Consider the following 15,978-nt stretch of genomic DNA (forward strand, 5'->3'; position numbering starts at 1 on the left):
ACTTCGGCCCATTGAGTCTACACCAATGTATGAAAGGCCCTGACCTTCCCACTGAGTCCCACTCGCCAGCACTTGGCCCACAGCCTTGAATGTTATGGCATGCCAAGTACTCATCCAGGTACTTTTTAAAGGATGTGAGGCATCCTGCCTCCACCACCCTCCCAGGCAGCGCATTCCAGACCGTCACCACCCTCTGAGTAAAAAGGTTTTTCTTCAAATCTCCCCAAACTTCCCACCCCTCACTTTTAACTTCTGTCTCCTCGTAACTGACCCTTCAACTAAGGGGAACCATCCTGTCCATGCCCCTCATAATCTTGAACACCTCAATCAGGTCATCCCTCAGTCTTCTCTGTTCCAGGTGAGGGAAAGGCGTCTGTGAGACTGTCAAGTTGCACGCAGCTTTTCTCACCTAATCCAACACTCTGTGCAAGTTTGGGAAAAATTCTACCCACCCAAAGTATTTGCTTTAAAGCCCCTCCTCACTCTAACTTTAATTCCACATAAAAGGGAATCATTTGGCTCCGGTCAACTTACAAGGAGCTTATTACAGATTTAAAGATCACTAAATCTGGGCTCCAGCTGGCATTTTCAGATGTCAAACTGACGAACCTCGATGGTAAGAAATATTGAGCATTAGAAATCTACAGCATATCCGTCAGCATCTAACCCAGAGAGAGTCCCATCTAAAAACTTGCTGTTTCCGATGCTAGTCCACCCGTTGTGCATTTTTAGCATGAAGTTTGTCATTTAGCTTTTGAGTTATTGATGCAAATAAATCACAGCCGATAAGCTAATTAAAAAAATGCAAAAACATTATTTCTCAGCAGCCCTATATAACGGCGCCTTGATGAATGTATTTTACAGAACGCTCGGATATCATCCTGCTGTACCATTCCCAACGTATACTCTTGTAAAAGCCAGACGTGCATCGCGTTACTCAGACTGGGTTTAATTTCCTCTGCTATTCCTGGCAAGCATTCAGTGTAATTCTTGTTTTGGATGCCTTAACACAATCATTGAGTAGTTGCCATTGCTTTCTACTTCAACATGAAAGCCTCTGTGCAGTGTTTGTTAACAGATGACATTAATGAAAGGAGCAGTGCATTCCAAGCTGATCCCACAATGTGCTAATAATGCCAGCTAATATGTCGCAGAGGGCTATACAAATTAGCAAGAGAAGATTTACATCCATGTTGCTGCTGCAAGATGGGATGGTATTTTGGCATTCAGTTTGCCTGCACAAGGTGAGAACTAAACATAGCTGCTTCAACTCCAAATAAACTGAAGGCTTAAGATACCAGAAGCAGCAACTTTTGAAATTGTTGAGCAAATGGTTATCACGCTGTCCATTATAAACATAGACATTTTAACTGGCAGTAATTGTAACTGCTCTTGTCTTTCCGCACTTAGTGATAGCATCGACTATAGCAGCAACTCGTCCCTGCTGCAAGTGGTTCAAATGCTGCATGCGATGATTGTGTTGGAGCAATTGGGTAAAGTGTGACCTTTTGGCTAAAACTCCTTTAGAATCCCTACAGTGCAGAAGGAGGCCATTTGGCCCATCAAGTCTGCACTACTCTTGGAAACAGTATCTTACCCCCTCCACCCCCGCCGTTTCCCCATTACCCTGCACATTTCCCATGTCTCATCCCCCTAACCTACACATCTTTGGACACTAAAGGACAATTTAGCATGGACAATCCACCTAACTTACACACCTTTGAACACTAAGGGACAATTTAGCATGGCTAATTCCCCCTACCTACACATTTTTGGATACTAAGGGACAATTTAGCATGCCCAATCCACCTAACCGGCACATCTTCGGACTATGGAAGGAAACTGGAGCATCTGGAGGAAACCCACGCAGACACGGGGAGAGTGTGCAAACTCCACACAGTCACCCAAGGCTGGAATTGAACCCAGGTCCCTGGCGCTGTGAAGTGCTGCCTTTTACAATGTTAGTGTCTTCTAATTCTGGTGGCATCGTGCTGAATGGATGCACTCCCACCAAATGAAGAGAGGTGCCAATGGTGATCACTGGGGGGAACGGAATAGTCACTAGAATAGCAGAATGACTCTTCAAACCTCAGTTATTCTGCTGAAGCTGACTGAAGGTCACATGACGGGTTAGGTTGCATAACATTAAAATCAAAACACTTTTCAGACCAGAGACTTGGAAATTCCTTTTTATTCAGCACTTACAATGCACAAAATTAACAAAACATACATTATTCTCAATGCACGGTTGATGTAGAACCCAACCGATGAGATTTTTTTTTTACAATGGCGCTTGATTAAACAGGGAATATACATGATGAGCAGAAATTTGTGAGAGTGTATTGCTGGGAACAGTTCCAATAACCCAGTGCAGTCTGAGCTGTGCTAGTGGCAAAGGCTGTGTTACTCATTTGTATGAGCAGATTCCTGGGTACTGCGCCCTCATGCAGTGCCAGCTCTGGGGTAAAGCATTGTCGCTCCCTTTCATATCGACAACTTGATGCCAGTCAGATAAAGCAGAGCATTTCAAACGAGGAGAAAACCTTGAATGGAATGTTTGAGAACAAACCATTTTGAGGATTTCTGGTGAAAACCAAAATCTATTTGCAACTTATTTAAGGCAGAAAAATGTCTGAGGTAAAGCCGCAGGTTTACCTCCTTCGGCCTGGGTTCTGATCCCCCAACGTACTGCAAACAATGAACGGTGTGGGCGAGGGAGACAGGCCAAGGGTCCCAGGCTGAGCAACAAAATGTCCTCACTTGCTCAATACTCCAAGAGGCCTCAGTGATAAGGCCTGATTGCTAAATTACAAATTACTGGGAAATATTCCAGAATTCACTTCAGTAAATATAGAAGCTGAGGTGTTCTCCATGGAGATTCAAAGGTAAAGCCCAGGTAAGGCTTTTCCGCTGGACTACCTCTCCAAGCGGAATAATCTAGGGCCACTTGAGATTAACAAGCTACCTTCATACCCAGGAGATGGTGGCGGCCGGGGTGAGGTCTCTGGCTGCTGCCCCTGGCACCACGACCACACGTTGTTCCTGTTCCTCGAGTCTCTGCTGCTCCAGGAATGTGACCAGTTTGTCCCTCATCTTGACCACCTCAATCATTTCCTTGAAAATCCTCTCCTCCTCATGAAGCTCCTTCTGTGTCTTCCTTGATTCTGTTGGGCGGAGAGGCAATGGTCAGCATGTCAGAAGATGTAAGAAATAAGACTTTGGGCGGGACTTTCCTGTCCTGGAAAATCCCGCCTGAAGTCAACAGGCCCATCAAATTATCCATCCCTCCCACTGTGATTCCTGCCATGGACGGGGCACCTGAAAATGTATTTATAGACAGCTTCTTTTCTATTGCCCCAGTCTGCCTTCACACAACAGTTGCCCACAAACGTGTTTATAGACTGGTCATTAATTGCCAATGTCCTTCAGATGTCGACGTGGTTTGAATGTAGATTGTCTGTGTCAAACAGTATCCCTGTATGTCAGAGGAAGACAGTTTAGGGGCTCTTCCCATGTTACTGACTATTGTAGGGTGACTGGGTTTCCTTTCTCCTCCTCATGGGGAAGCAGCCAGCCTTTACACATCAATTCCTTATTGTTTATGGGGGTCAGTTTAGCTCAGTTGGCTGGACGGCTGGTTCGTGATACAGAGTGATGCAACAGTGTGGGTTCAATTCCTGTAACAGTTGAGGTTATTCAGGAAGGTCCCACCTTCTCTATCCCGCCTGAGATGTGGTGACCCTCAGGTTAAATCGGCACCAGTCACCTCTCCCCCCTCAAAGCCTATGGTGACCTGGACTATGGCGACTTTACCTTATTGTGTAAAACGGAGCTCGGGAACTCACTGATTGAAAGATGTGTGTACCCATATCTGATCATTCAGAGATCCACTGGATTGTATCACAATCATAATAATATTTTAGTATTCAGATCTATCAATATCTCTGGTCTGGCCTGTAGAGGTGAACTCCCAGGGAGGGATATGGGTGAGCAATGTGTTTGTGTGTAGCTGCAATCTTAGCAGTGACTCCATCTGCTGCTCCCCATGGATTCCCCCCACACCCAGCAGCATTTAACAAACATTCTCTTATCTCAGCATCATTCACAAGTAAGCAAACAACGCTGAAGGCAGCGGCAGGCTTTTTTGTCACAGAATGGTTTGTCATTCTCAGTCCCACACACACAGCAATCTTCACCGTGCTGTTCTGGGGAGGATGTGGTGTAGGAAGGTGAGGCAGTGGATGGAAACGAAAATCAGATCTCCCATTCTGCCCTCGTATTCTGAGCTGGTGGCTTGAGAAAGCTCCTGGCCTTCGCACAGGCTGACTCATACCCTCAGATAGAGGATAGTGTGTGGACTCCAAGACAGATCTCTCAGCAATCCTCACACAAATCCCGATTGATTTAATTTATTCTTTTGTGAAATGTGGGTGTCAGTGGCAAAGCCAGCATTGGTTGCTCATCCTAATTGTCCATGCTTAATAGACCTTTCCAGAGGGCAGTTACGAGTTAACCATACTGGAGTCACAATGACGGGATGGCAGATTTCCTTAAGGGGCATTAGTGAACCAGATGGGTTTTTACAACAATCGATGATAGTTGTCATAGTCACCATTACTAAGACAGATTTATTTTCCATATTTATTAAGCAGCTACCGTGGTGGGATCTGAAACCGTGTCTCGAATGTTACCAGTCCAGCGACATTACCGCTACTCCATTGCCACCCATGTTAAAAAGGCTCGCTAGGATCGCTGGCATGGGCCTTTTGGGCTGAATAACCTGTTTCTGTGCTGTAAATTTATTGTAATTTTTAGACCCTAGTTGTTGACATTCATGCTTCACATGTCTACGCAGTCAGCTTTCTGTACGTGCTTTGTGTGAATGCTGAGTGAGGACAGGATCGAGCACTCGCTATCCAAACTCAGCAAGTGGGGTAACAGCTTGACGAGAGGATGATCTCTGCTTGGATCCACTGTTGGTGCACAGACTGATCTCAGTTTGAACTGGTCTTGGGTGCCAAGGTAACTCACAGCAAGAGCGAGTCCATGTTCTTTGGCAACTGAACTGACCAAACCCTTTGTCCCCTTTACCGTCAGGTCAGATGGCCTGGAGGTGGTTGGGGATATGGTTCAGAGCGACCAGGACGTGCATTAGAAACTGGAAGGAATGAGTAATATAAAATGAATCAAAAACTGGGGCCGGAATTTTACCAGCACGCTCGCCCCGATTCCGGGGGCAGCCGAGGCTCGGAGAACGGCATTCTCCTTTGGCCTCGGACAGGATCGTGCGAACCTGGGCGGACGTGCCGTTTAAATTCCGCCCTTAGGTATGTGGGAGCAATGCTCCCTCCCCCTTGCAGGTAAGAACCTAGTCATCAGGTGTGAGGCACCCTTGGTGCTGCTGTACCTGGTGCAGGTCTGGCCCATTCCTCACTCCTGCGCTTTGGCAATCACCCGAGCCATTTTCCTCTTCATCTTGGGATCAAAAATGGACCGCGTTTGAAGGGCCGGAAAGGGGGAAAAAAACGTGCCCAAGATCGCTCTAATCCTGATGGCCACCTTTGTGTGTAGCTGCACCAAACAGTGCATAGATCCTCAGTACGCAAACACCAAGTGTCACTACATACTGAGGTTCTACCTGTCCCCAGTGTTGCGAAGGATGGGTCTGGCCACGCTGTTGCGGAATGCTCCAAGTAGTCGGATCGTGCCATACCACCTGCCCCTTGTGGAAAGGTTTATGCAGAGAAACACATTTGTCCACAAGTCCATCAGGCAGTGCTCTGGACGTAACATCCTAGAGACCCTGCGGGAAAAGGAGGTGGTGGATCCTGTTGGACAGCTCCTTGATCAGACTGTCAGAGTCATCGGCAGAACGCCTCATCACCAGAACCTCCAAACAAGCACCAAGACCTAGCGTGGTGGTGAGAATGGCCCTCCCCGTCAGATCCTTCCTACAGACCCAGAGACTCACCCCATCTGCATGTTGCCCGAGGTGACTGTGGTGGGGGAGAGACCGCTCTCCACCTCCTTGTGGAATGTGCCTTTGCAAAGCAGGTCTGGAGGGAGATATGGTGGTATTTGTTGAGGTTCATTACAAGGTGCTCTGTGACGCGGGCCTCTGCGCTCTACGGGCTGTTCCCAGGGACGCACACCGAGACAAACATCAACTGCTGCTGGAGGTTCACCAACTCGGTGAAAGACCCTCTTTGGTCCACCCGAAACCTGTTGATCCTCCGGTGCAGAGTTGTTGCAGACTGGCACATTCCAAAGCCCAGGACTATGTGCTGAGGGACGCACTAAAGCTTGGGGCAGCTGCTGCAGAGGCGCAGTGGGGGAAGGTGAAGTCTAAAGCCCACTAGCTATAGTGAACTGAGGGGAGTGGAAATATATAGAACCCCCTCGGACTGTATAATTCACATTGGATGTACACAGTGAATATTACATATATCACAAGCGCAGTGAAACACCTCAGAGTGCAACCTGATTAATGTAGAATGACTGGATATTCTACACTTCCTGTGATAGCCATTTTGAAAAGTTTGTAATGTTCTTTCAGATATTTTATGAATAAAATATATTTTTGCAAAGCAATAGGAAATTGGGGAATTGTTTTTAAAAGTTTCCCTCAACACTGCCACCTGGTGCTCCCATTGCTCTACAACAGGGGACATTTTCAATGGAAATGTTCTCAATGTCCAGTGCAGGTAAACCAATAGAGGAGGGCCTGGGAAGGGAAGGCTGGTGAGGAGGTGAATGGAGAAGGAGTATGGAACTGTGGAAAATAAGGAGAGATATGTAGAGGAATGTCACCTACCATCCATCTCCATGTACCGCCTTAGTTCCTGTTCCAGTCTGCTTTTCTGGTCCTCTAATTCCAGCTCACGGCCACTGAGTAGTAAAACATAAAATATGTTCAGTCTTCTTTGTGACCAATGGGCCTTCCACAGTTATACACAGTTTACAGAAACTACCCCACTGACAGCCTCCATACCACCTCTCCGTCTCATGTACAAACTCTCTATTAAAACTACAAAGATCCTTCTTTCCTTGAATGTTTCTCTTTTTCCTCCTCAGCTTTAGAAAATAGAAGCATCCTGTAGACTATCCCTCCCTATCAACAATCACCAACCCTCATATCCACCCCATATCCACCAATCCCTATATACATCTCCCAAACCCACCGTCCCCACCCCCTCATCTCCACCATCCCCATCCCCACCATCCCTACCCCATATCCATCATCCGCACCACCCAATGTCCACCCTCCCCACCCCCCCAACATCCACCATCACCAACCCCCATATATACACCACCCCATATCCATCATCCCCACCCCCATTGCCACAATCACCAACACCAGCATCTACCATTCCCATCCACCATATCCACGATCCTCTTCCCCATATCCCCATCCCCACTCCCCATATAAACAATCCCCACCCCCATATCCACCATCCCACATACACCATCCCCAACCACATATAGGTCAACACCACCCCCCCATACCCACCCCCAATCAACATCCTCACTCCCTGCTATCCACTGTCCCCTCCCCCACATATCCAACTCCCCAATTCAGCATTCACATTCCCTCCTATCCACCATTCCATCCCTCCCGTATACACCATCTCACCCCCATATCCACCATCCCCACCTCCACATATCCACCATCCCCACCTCCACATATCCACCATCCCCACCCCCTCATATCTATCATCCTCACCCCCCCCCCCCCCCCATTTCAACCATACCCAACCCCCATATCGACCCACCCCTGCAGGGTGAATGACACAGTAACATTATCACTGTAAGACAGTTTATTATTCTGGAACATTCCACGCTGAAAGGATCTGTTTCCCTGTTCTATTTATTATAGTGAAGATAACTCTGGTTACTTGTGCTATGTGTAAGTTGCAGAGATTCCTTTAAGAAACAGTACAATGAATATATTCAGGAGTGAATAGTTCTCACAGTATCATCAACTCTGACTCTTCACTCAGGAGTTGGTTCTTGTCTTGCACGAGTGCGATCCAGGATTGCATCAAGTCTTGTTGCTCACCTGTTACAAAAAGACTGTTTAGGACCAGGTAGACCCAACAATGCCACCCCTTGATAGATCTCAGCCTCCGCAAGCTGTCAGGGAGTATCAGATTGCCTGTGAGCACACATCCGTCTTTCTCGAGTAACATTATTAGCTTTTGGATGAACAATTTTGACATCTCTTTCTCACAATTCCCTGTATCCCGTGAAGCTCCTCTTAACCCGAGTGCAGACTGTATATGTGGCGTGTGGGAGAATGTCCCAATTGCCCATGTTTAGCCCACATCCCTCCAATCCTTTCCCAACAATGTATTTGTCCAAATGCTTTTTAAATGTTGCTATTGTACCCGCCTCAACCACTTTCTCTGGCAGCTCATTCCATACACGCAGCACCCTCTGTGTGAAGAGGTTTCCCCTCAGGCCCTATTGAAATCTTTCCCCTTTCACTTTTAACCTATGCTCCCTAGATTTCAATTCCCCTTCCCGGGGGAAAAGACTATGTGTGTTCATCCTATCTCTGCCCCTCATGATTTTATACACCCCAATAAGGTCACCCCTCATCCTCCTATGTTCCAAGGAGTAAAGCCCTAGCCTGGCCAACCGCTCCCTATAACTCAGGCCCACTAATCCTGGCAACATCCTCGTAAATCTCCTTTGCTCTCTTTCCAGTTCATCAATGTCTTTCCTATAACAGGGTGGCCAAAACTGTACACAATACTCCAAGTGTGGCCTCATCAATGGCTTATACAACTGCGTTTATGCGGTTGGCTCTCAATTGCCAACTCCTATAGTCAATGGCCTGACTCATGAAGGCCAGTGCGCTAAACGCTTTCCTCACCACCCTGTCAACCTGTGATGCCACTCTCAATGCACTATATACTTGTACTCTTAGGTCCCTCTGTTCCTCAACACTCCCCAGGGTCCTACCATTCACTGTATAAGTTCTATCCTGGTTTGACTTTGCAAAATGCAACACCGCACATTTATCTGCATTGAAATCCATTTGCCAATCCACGGCCCACTTCCCCAACTGATCAAGATCCCTTGTAATTTTTGATAAAACTTCTTCGCTATCAATGATACCTCCTAATTTAGTATCATCTGCAAACTTACGCACCATGACTTGTACATTCACATCCAAATCATTTATATAAACAGCGAATAACAAAGGGTCCCAACACTGACCCCTGAGGAACACCACTAGTCACAGCCCTCGAGTCTGAGAAACAGCCTTGGACCATCACACTCTGCTTCCTACCATCAAGCCAATTTTGAATCCAATTAGCTAGCTTTATCTGGATCCCATGTGAGCGAACCTTCCAGACTAGCCTGCCATGTGGGACCTTGACTATCCAAATATCTGATTCCATTTCTGTAGAGTGTGGGAGAATGAGTCTCACTCTGTTTCTGTAGGGTTTGGGAGAATGGGTTTCACTGTTTCTGTAGGGTTTGGAAGAATGGGTCTCACTGTGTTTCTGTAGAGTGTGGGAGAATCGGTCTCACTGTGTTTCTGTAGGGTTTGGGAGAATGGGTGTCACTGTTTCTGTAGGGTTTGGGAGAATGGGTCTCACTGTTTCTGTGGGGTTTGGGAGAATGGGTGTCACTCTGTTTCTGTAGAGTGTGGGAGAATGGGTCTCACTGTTTCTGTAGGGTTTGGGAGAATGGGTCTCTCTGTTTCCGTAGAGTGTGGGAGAATGGGTCTCACTCTGTTTCTGTAGGGTTTGGGAGAATGGGTCACACTGTGTTTCTGTAGGGTTTGGGAGAATGGATCTCACTGTGTTTCTGTAGGGTTTGGGAGAATGGGTCTCACTGTGTTTCTGTAGGGTTTGGGAGAATGAGTCTCACTGTGTTTCTGTAGAGAGTGGGAGAATGGGTCTCACTGTGTTTCTGTCGGGTTTGGGAGAATGGGTCTCACTGTGTTTCTGTAGGGTTTGGGAGAATGGATCTCACTGTGTTTCTGTAGGGTTTGGGAGAATGGGTCTCACTGTGTTTCTGCAGGGTTTGGGAGAATGAGTCTCACTGTGTTTCTGTAGAGAGTGGGAGAATGGGTCTCACTGTGTTTCTGTAGGGTTTGGGAGAATGGGTCTCACTCTGTTTCTGTAGGGTGTGGGAGAATGGGTCTCACTGTTTCTGTAGGGTTTGGGAGAATGGGTCTCACTGTGTTTCTGTAGAGTGTGGGAGAATGGGTCTCACTGTTTCTGTAGAGTGTGGGAGAATGGGTCTCACTGTGTTTCTGTAGGGTTTGGGAGAATGGGTCTCACTCTGTTTCTGTAGGGTTTGGGAGAATGGGTCTCACTGTTTCTGTAGGGTTTGGGAGAATGGGTCTCACTGTGTTTCTGTAGGGTTTGGGAGAATGGGTCTCACTCTGTTTCTGTAGGGTTTGGGAGAATGGGTCGCACTGTTTCTGTAGGGTTTGGGAGAATGGGTCTCACTCTGTTTCTGTAGGGTTTGGGAGAATGGGTCTCACTCTGTTTCTGTAGAGTGTGGGAGAATGGGTCTCACAGTGTTTCTGTAGGGTTTGGGAGAATGGGTCTCACTGTGTTTCTGTAGGGTTTGGGAGAATGGGTCTCACTGTGTTTCTGTAGGGTTTGGGAGAATGGGTATCACTGTTTCTGTAGGGTTTGGGAGAATGGGTCTCACTGTGTTTCTGTAGAGTGTGGGAGAATGGGTCTCACTGTTTCTGTAGGGTTTGGGAGAATGGGTCTCTCTGTTTCTGTAGAGTGTGGGAGAATGGGTCTCACTGTGTTTCTGTAGGGTTTGGGAGAATGGGTCTCACTGTGTTTCTGTAGGGTTTGGGAGAATGGGTCTCACTGTGTTTCTGTAGGGTTTGGGAGAATGGGTCTCACTGTGTTTCTGTAGGGTTTGGGAGAATGGGTCTCACTCTGTTTCTGTAGGGTTTGGGAGAATGGGTCTCTCTGTTTCTGTAGAGTGTGGGAGAATGGGTCTCACTGTGTTTCTGTAGGGTTTGGGAGAATGGGTCTCACTGTGTTTCTGTAGGGTTTGGGAGAATGGGTCTCACTGTGTTTCTGTAGAGTGTGGGAGAATGGGTCTCACTGTGTTTCTGTAGGGTTTGGGAGAATGGGTCTCACTCTGTTTCTGTAGGGTTTGGGAGAATGGGTCTCACTGTTTCTGTAGGGTTTGGGAGAATGGGTCTCACTGTGTTTCTGTAGGGTTTGGGAGAATGGGTCTCACTGTGTTTCTGTAGGGTTTGGGAGAATGGGTCGCACTGTTTCTGTAGGGTTTGGGAGAATGGGTCTCACTCTGTTTCTGTAGGGTTTGGGAGAATGGGTCTCACTCTGTTTCTGTAGAGTGTGGGAGAATGGGTCTCACAGTGTTTCTGTAGGGTTTGGGAGAATGGGTCTCACTGTGTTTCTGTCGAGTGTGGGAGAATGGGTCTCACTGTTTCTGTAGGGTTTGGGAGAATGGGTCTCTCTGTTTCTGTAGAGTGTGGGAGAATGGGTCTCACTGTGTTTCTGTAGGGTTTGGGAGAATGGGTCTCACTGTGTTTCTGTAGGGTTTGGGAGAATGGGTATCACTGTTTCTGTAGAGTGTGGGAGAATGGGTCTCACTGTGTTTCTGTAGGGTTTGGGAGAATGGGTCTCACTGTGTTTCTGTAGAGTGTGGGAGAATGGGTCTCACTGTTTCTGTAGGGTTTGGGAGAATGGGTCTCACTGTGTTTCTGTAGGGTTTGGGAGAATGGGTCTCACTCTGTTTCTGTAGAGTGTGGGAGAATGGGTCTCACTGTTTCTGTAGGGTTTGGGAGAATGGGTATCACTGTTTCTGTAGGGCTTGGAAGAATGGGTCTCACTGTGTTTCTGTAGGGTTTGGGAGAATGGGTCTCACTGTGTTTCTGTAGAGTGTGGGAGAATGGGTCTCACTCTTTCTGTAGAGTGTGGGAGAATGGGTCTCACTGTGTTTCTGTAGGGTTTGGGAGAATGGGTCTCACTGTTTCTGTAGAGGGTTTGGGAGAATGGGTCTCACTGTTTCTGTAGGGTTTGGGAGAATGGGTCTCACTGTGTTTCTGTAGGGTTTGGGAGAATGGGTCTCACTGTGTTTCTGTAGGGTTTGGGAGAATGGGTCTCACTCTGCTTCTGTAGGGTTTGGGAGAATGGGTCTCACTGTTTCTGTAGGGTTTGGGAGAATGGGTCTCACTGTGTTTCTGTAGGGTTTGGGAGAATGGGTCTCACTGTGTTTCTGTAGGGTTTGGGAGAACGGGTTTCACTCTGCTTCTGTAGGGTTTGGGAGAATGGGTCTCACTGTTTCTGTAGATTTTGGGGGAATGTGTCTCACTGTGTTTCTGTAGGGTTTGGGAGAATGGGTCTCACTGTGTTTCTGTAGGGTTTGGGAGAATGGGTCTCACTGTGTTTCTGTCGAGTGTGGGAGCATGGGTCTCACTGTGTTTCTGTAGAGGGTGGGTGAATGGGTCTCACTGTGTTTCTGTAGGCTTTGGGAGAATGGGTCTCACTGTGTTTCTGTAGGGTTTGGGAGAATGGGTCTCACTCTGTTTCTGTAGGGTTTGGGAGAATGGGTCTCACTGTGTTTCTGTAGGGCTTGGGAGAATGGGTCTCACTGTGTTTCTGTAGGGTTTGGGAGAATGGGTATCACTGTTTCTGTAGGGTTTGGGAGAATGGGTATCACTGTTTCTGTAGGGTTTGGAAGAATGGGTCTCACTGTGTTTCTGTAGGGTTTGGGAGAATGGGTCTCACTGTTTCTGTAGGGTTTGGGAGAATGGGTCTCACTGTTTCTGTAGGGTTTGGGAGAATGGGTCTCACTCTGTTTCTGTAGAGTGTGGGAGAATGGGTCTCACTGTTTCTGTAGGGTTTGGGAGAATGGGTCTCACTGTGTTTCTGTAGAGGGTTTGGGAGAATGGGTCTCACTGTGTTTCTGTAGGGTTTGGGAGAATGGGTCTCACTGTGTTTCTGTAGGGTTTGGGAGAATGGGTCTCACTGTGTTTCTGTAGCGTTTGGGAGAATGGGTCTCACTGTGTTTCTGTAGGGTTTGGGAGAATGGGTCTCACTGTGTTTCTGTAGGGTTTGGGAGAATGGATCTCACTGTGTTTCTGTAGGGTTTGGGAGAATGGGTCTCACTGTGTTTCTGTAGGGTTTGGGAGAATGGGTCTCACTGTGTTTCTGTAGGGTTTGGGAGAATGGGTCTCACTGTGTTTCTGTAGGGTTTGGGAGAATGGGTCTCACTGTGTTTCTGTAGGGTTTGGGAGAATGTGTCTCACTGTGTTTCTGTAGGGTTTGGGAGAATGGGTCTCACTGTGTTTCTGTAGGGTTTGGGAGAATGGGTCTCACTGTGTTTCTGTCGGGTTTGGGAGAATGGATCTCACTGTGTTTCTGTAGGGTTTGGGAGAATGGGTCTCACTGTGTTTCTGTAGGGTTTGGGAGAATGGGTCTCACTGTGTTTCTGTAGGGTTTGGGAGAATGGGTCTCACTGTGTTTCTGTAGGGTTTGGGAGAATGGGTCTCACTCTGCTTCTGTAGGGTTTGGGAGAATGGGTCTCACTGTTTCTGTAGGGTTTGGGAGAATGGGTCTCACTGTGTTTCTGTAGGGTTTGGGAGAATGGGTCTCACTGTGTTTCTGTAGGGTTTGGGAGAATGGGTCTCACTGTGTTTCTGTAGGGTTTGGGAGAATGGGTCTCACTGTGTTTCTGTAGGGTTTGGGAGAATGTGTCTCACTGTGTTTCTGTAGGGTTTGGGAGAATGGGTCTCACTGTGTTTCTGTAGGGTTTGGGAGAATGGGTCTCACTGTGTTTCTGTCGGGTTTGGGAGAATGGATCTCACTGTGTTTCTGTAGGGTTTGGGAGAATGGGTCTCACTGTGTTTCTGTAGGGTTTGGGAGAATGGGTCTCACTGTGTTTCTGTAGGGTTTGGGAGAATGGGTCTCACTCTGCTTCTGTAGGGTTTGGGAGAATGGGTCTCACTGTTTCTGTAGGGTTTGGGAGAATGGGTCTCACTGTGTTTCTGTAGGGTTTGGGAGAATGGGTCTCACTGTGTTTCTGTAGGGTTTGGGAGAATGGGTCTCACTCTGCTTCTGTAGGGTTTGGGAGAATGGGTCTCACTGTTTCTGTAGGGTTTGGGAGAATGGGTCTCACTGTTTCTGTAGGCTTTGGGAGAATGGGTCTCACTGTTTCTGTAGGGTGTGGGAAATGGGTCTCACTGTGTTTCTGTAGGGTTTGGGAGAATGGGTTTCACTGTGTTTCTGTAGGGTTTGGGAGAATGGGTCTCACTGTGTTTCTGTAGGGTTTGGGAGAATGGGTCTCATTGTGTTTCTGTAGGTTTTGGGAGAATGGGTCTCTCTCTGTTTCGCAGAGTGTGAGAGTCTCACGTCATTTCTGTGATTTTTTGTGCAACATTTGGTTTCATGCAGTGACCCATACATTTTGTACGTGACACTGTCTTAGCTCCTTGACATCAGGAAAAAAACCTCCTCAAGTACACCTTTAATCAAGAGGAGACCACGGCACATTGCTTTTCTACCCCTCCTGTATTATCCTGAAGTCTCCAGCAATTAGAGCTTGACTCCCAGACACTAAAATCTTCATGTCATTTCAAAAGATGGTGCGCTTTTTGCAATTTTAGCTGAACATGTCGATGTGTTAGTTATAAGCATATTGGAGATGTATAAAAATAGCTGTTCGACCGGGTGGGGCAGTTGGGGGTGAAAGGTCAGATGAAATCTTCAGAGTTGACAACCCTAAGCAATGGGCAATAAAAGGAGCACGTTTATAGAAGAATCACAGTGTTTCACCAATTCTCCTCCTCCCCTCCCTCCCCCCCTCCTGTCCTGATGAGTGTACTCTTCTGGGTTCGCAGAACACAGAGAGGCTGCGGGGATGTATATCGGATGGAGCAGTCTATTGTTCATGGTCCAGTGGAACCCTCTGCTGGATGGAAAGTTGCCCTGCATCAGAGACAAGTCAGTCACCCATTTCCACAGCAGGTCATTGAATGGCGCAATGCTGCCAATTAACTCCAAACCCCAACCATTCTTTTTCATTCCTGGGATAGGGGGTGTTGCTGACAAGCCCGGTACTTATTGCCCATCCCAAGCTGCCTTTGAGAAGCTGGTGGTGAGTATCAGTGTGTGCACGGGCTTGCTGTAATCAGAGAAGATACAGATTGTAGCCTTTCCTTTAAGATACTCCCGTTCACAGCCATGCAGCCACTTATAGGGCCATGATGTGGAGATGCCGGCGTTGGACTGGGGTAAACACAGTAAGAAATCTCACAACACCAGGTTAAAGTCCAACAGGTTTATTTGAAATCACGAGCTTTCGGAGCGCTGCTCCGTCCTCAGCAGCGCTCCAAAAGCTCGTGATTCCAAACAAACCTGTTGGACTTTAACCTGGTGTTGTGAGACTTCTTACTGTGTCCACTTAAAGAGGACATGCAGTGTATTAAATGGGCAGTGCACAGCAAAGTGAACAGTGGTGGTGAGCTGCCTTCTTGAACCGCTGCAGTTCATATGGTGCAGGTACATCCACCGTGCTATTAGGGAAGGAATTCCAGGATTTTGACCCAGCGACAATGAAGGAACGGTGATATAGGATGGTGTGGGGCATGGAGAGGAACTTGCAGGTGGCATTGTTCTCATGCACGGGCAGCCCTTGTCCTTTTAGATGGCAGAGGGCGCTGGTTGGGTTGTCCCATACTATTGCGCTCCCTATCCCAGCTATAAGATGGAAAGACATAGAGAGGGTAAAAATTCAGAGAGAGAGTCAATCTGAGCCACTCTTAACACATCTCAACAATCACCTTCAGAGGAGTGTGTTGGCTGGGGGGGAATCTCTATGGTGAACGGGACGTCATATGTAGAAATAAATAATTTGAAAAGGAAAGAAAAACCTAGAGGTGTGTTTGCCTTTGGTTGGGTCACTCTGGGACTGCTGCAATATCAGATCTTGAATCAAGCTCCCATTAAATCAGCGCCAGTC

The 15,978-nt window shown here is 47.4% G+C and overlaps 2 protein-coding genes across 6 annotated transcripts in view; one reads left to right on the forward strand and one right to left on the reverse strand.

Moving 5' to 3' along the window:
• rpl10a (ribosomal protein L10a) overlaps nt 1–15,978 on the forward strand; it is a 368,503-nt gene that overhangs the window by 190,152 nt on the left and 162,373 nt on the right. The gene's annotated exons all lie outside the window — the stretch shown is intronic.
• The window catches only part of LOC144479158 (F-actin-monooxygenase mical1-like), a 125,567-nt gene continuing 111,762 nt past the window's right edge, over nt 2,174–15,978 (reverse strand). For all 5 annotated transcript variants that reach the window (XM_078197724.1, XM_078197722.1, XM_078197723.1 and 2 more), the window contains 3 exons: nt 7,972–8,059; nt 6,815–6,888; nt 2,174–3,164 (listed from right to left, as the gene is read on the reverse strand). In XM_078197724.1, the coding sequence (XP_078053850.1) occupies nt 2,968–3,164; nt 6,815–6,888; nt 7,972–8,059 (359 nt within the window). In that variant the 3' untranslated portion in view covers nt 2,174–2,967. The remainder of the gene's footprint in view (nt 3,165–6,814; nt 6,889–7,971; nt 8,060–15,978) is intronic.

Source organism: Mustelus asterias, chromosome 25, assembly GCF_964213995.1.
Source record: "Mustelus asterias chromosome 25, sMusAst1.hap1.1, whole genome shotgun sequence".
In the NCBI taxonomy this organism is placed as follows: domain Eukaryota; kingdom Metazoa; phylum Chordata; class Chondrichthyes; order Carcharhiniformes; family Triakidae; genus Mustelus; species Mustelus asterias.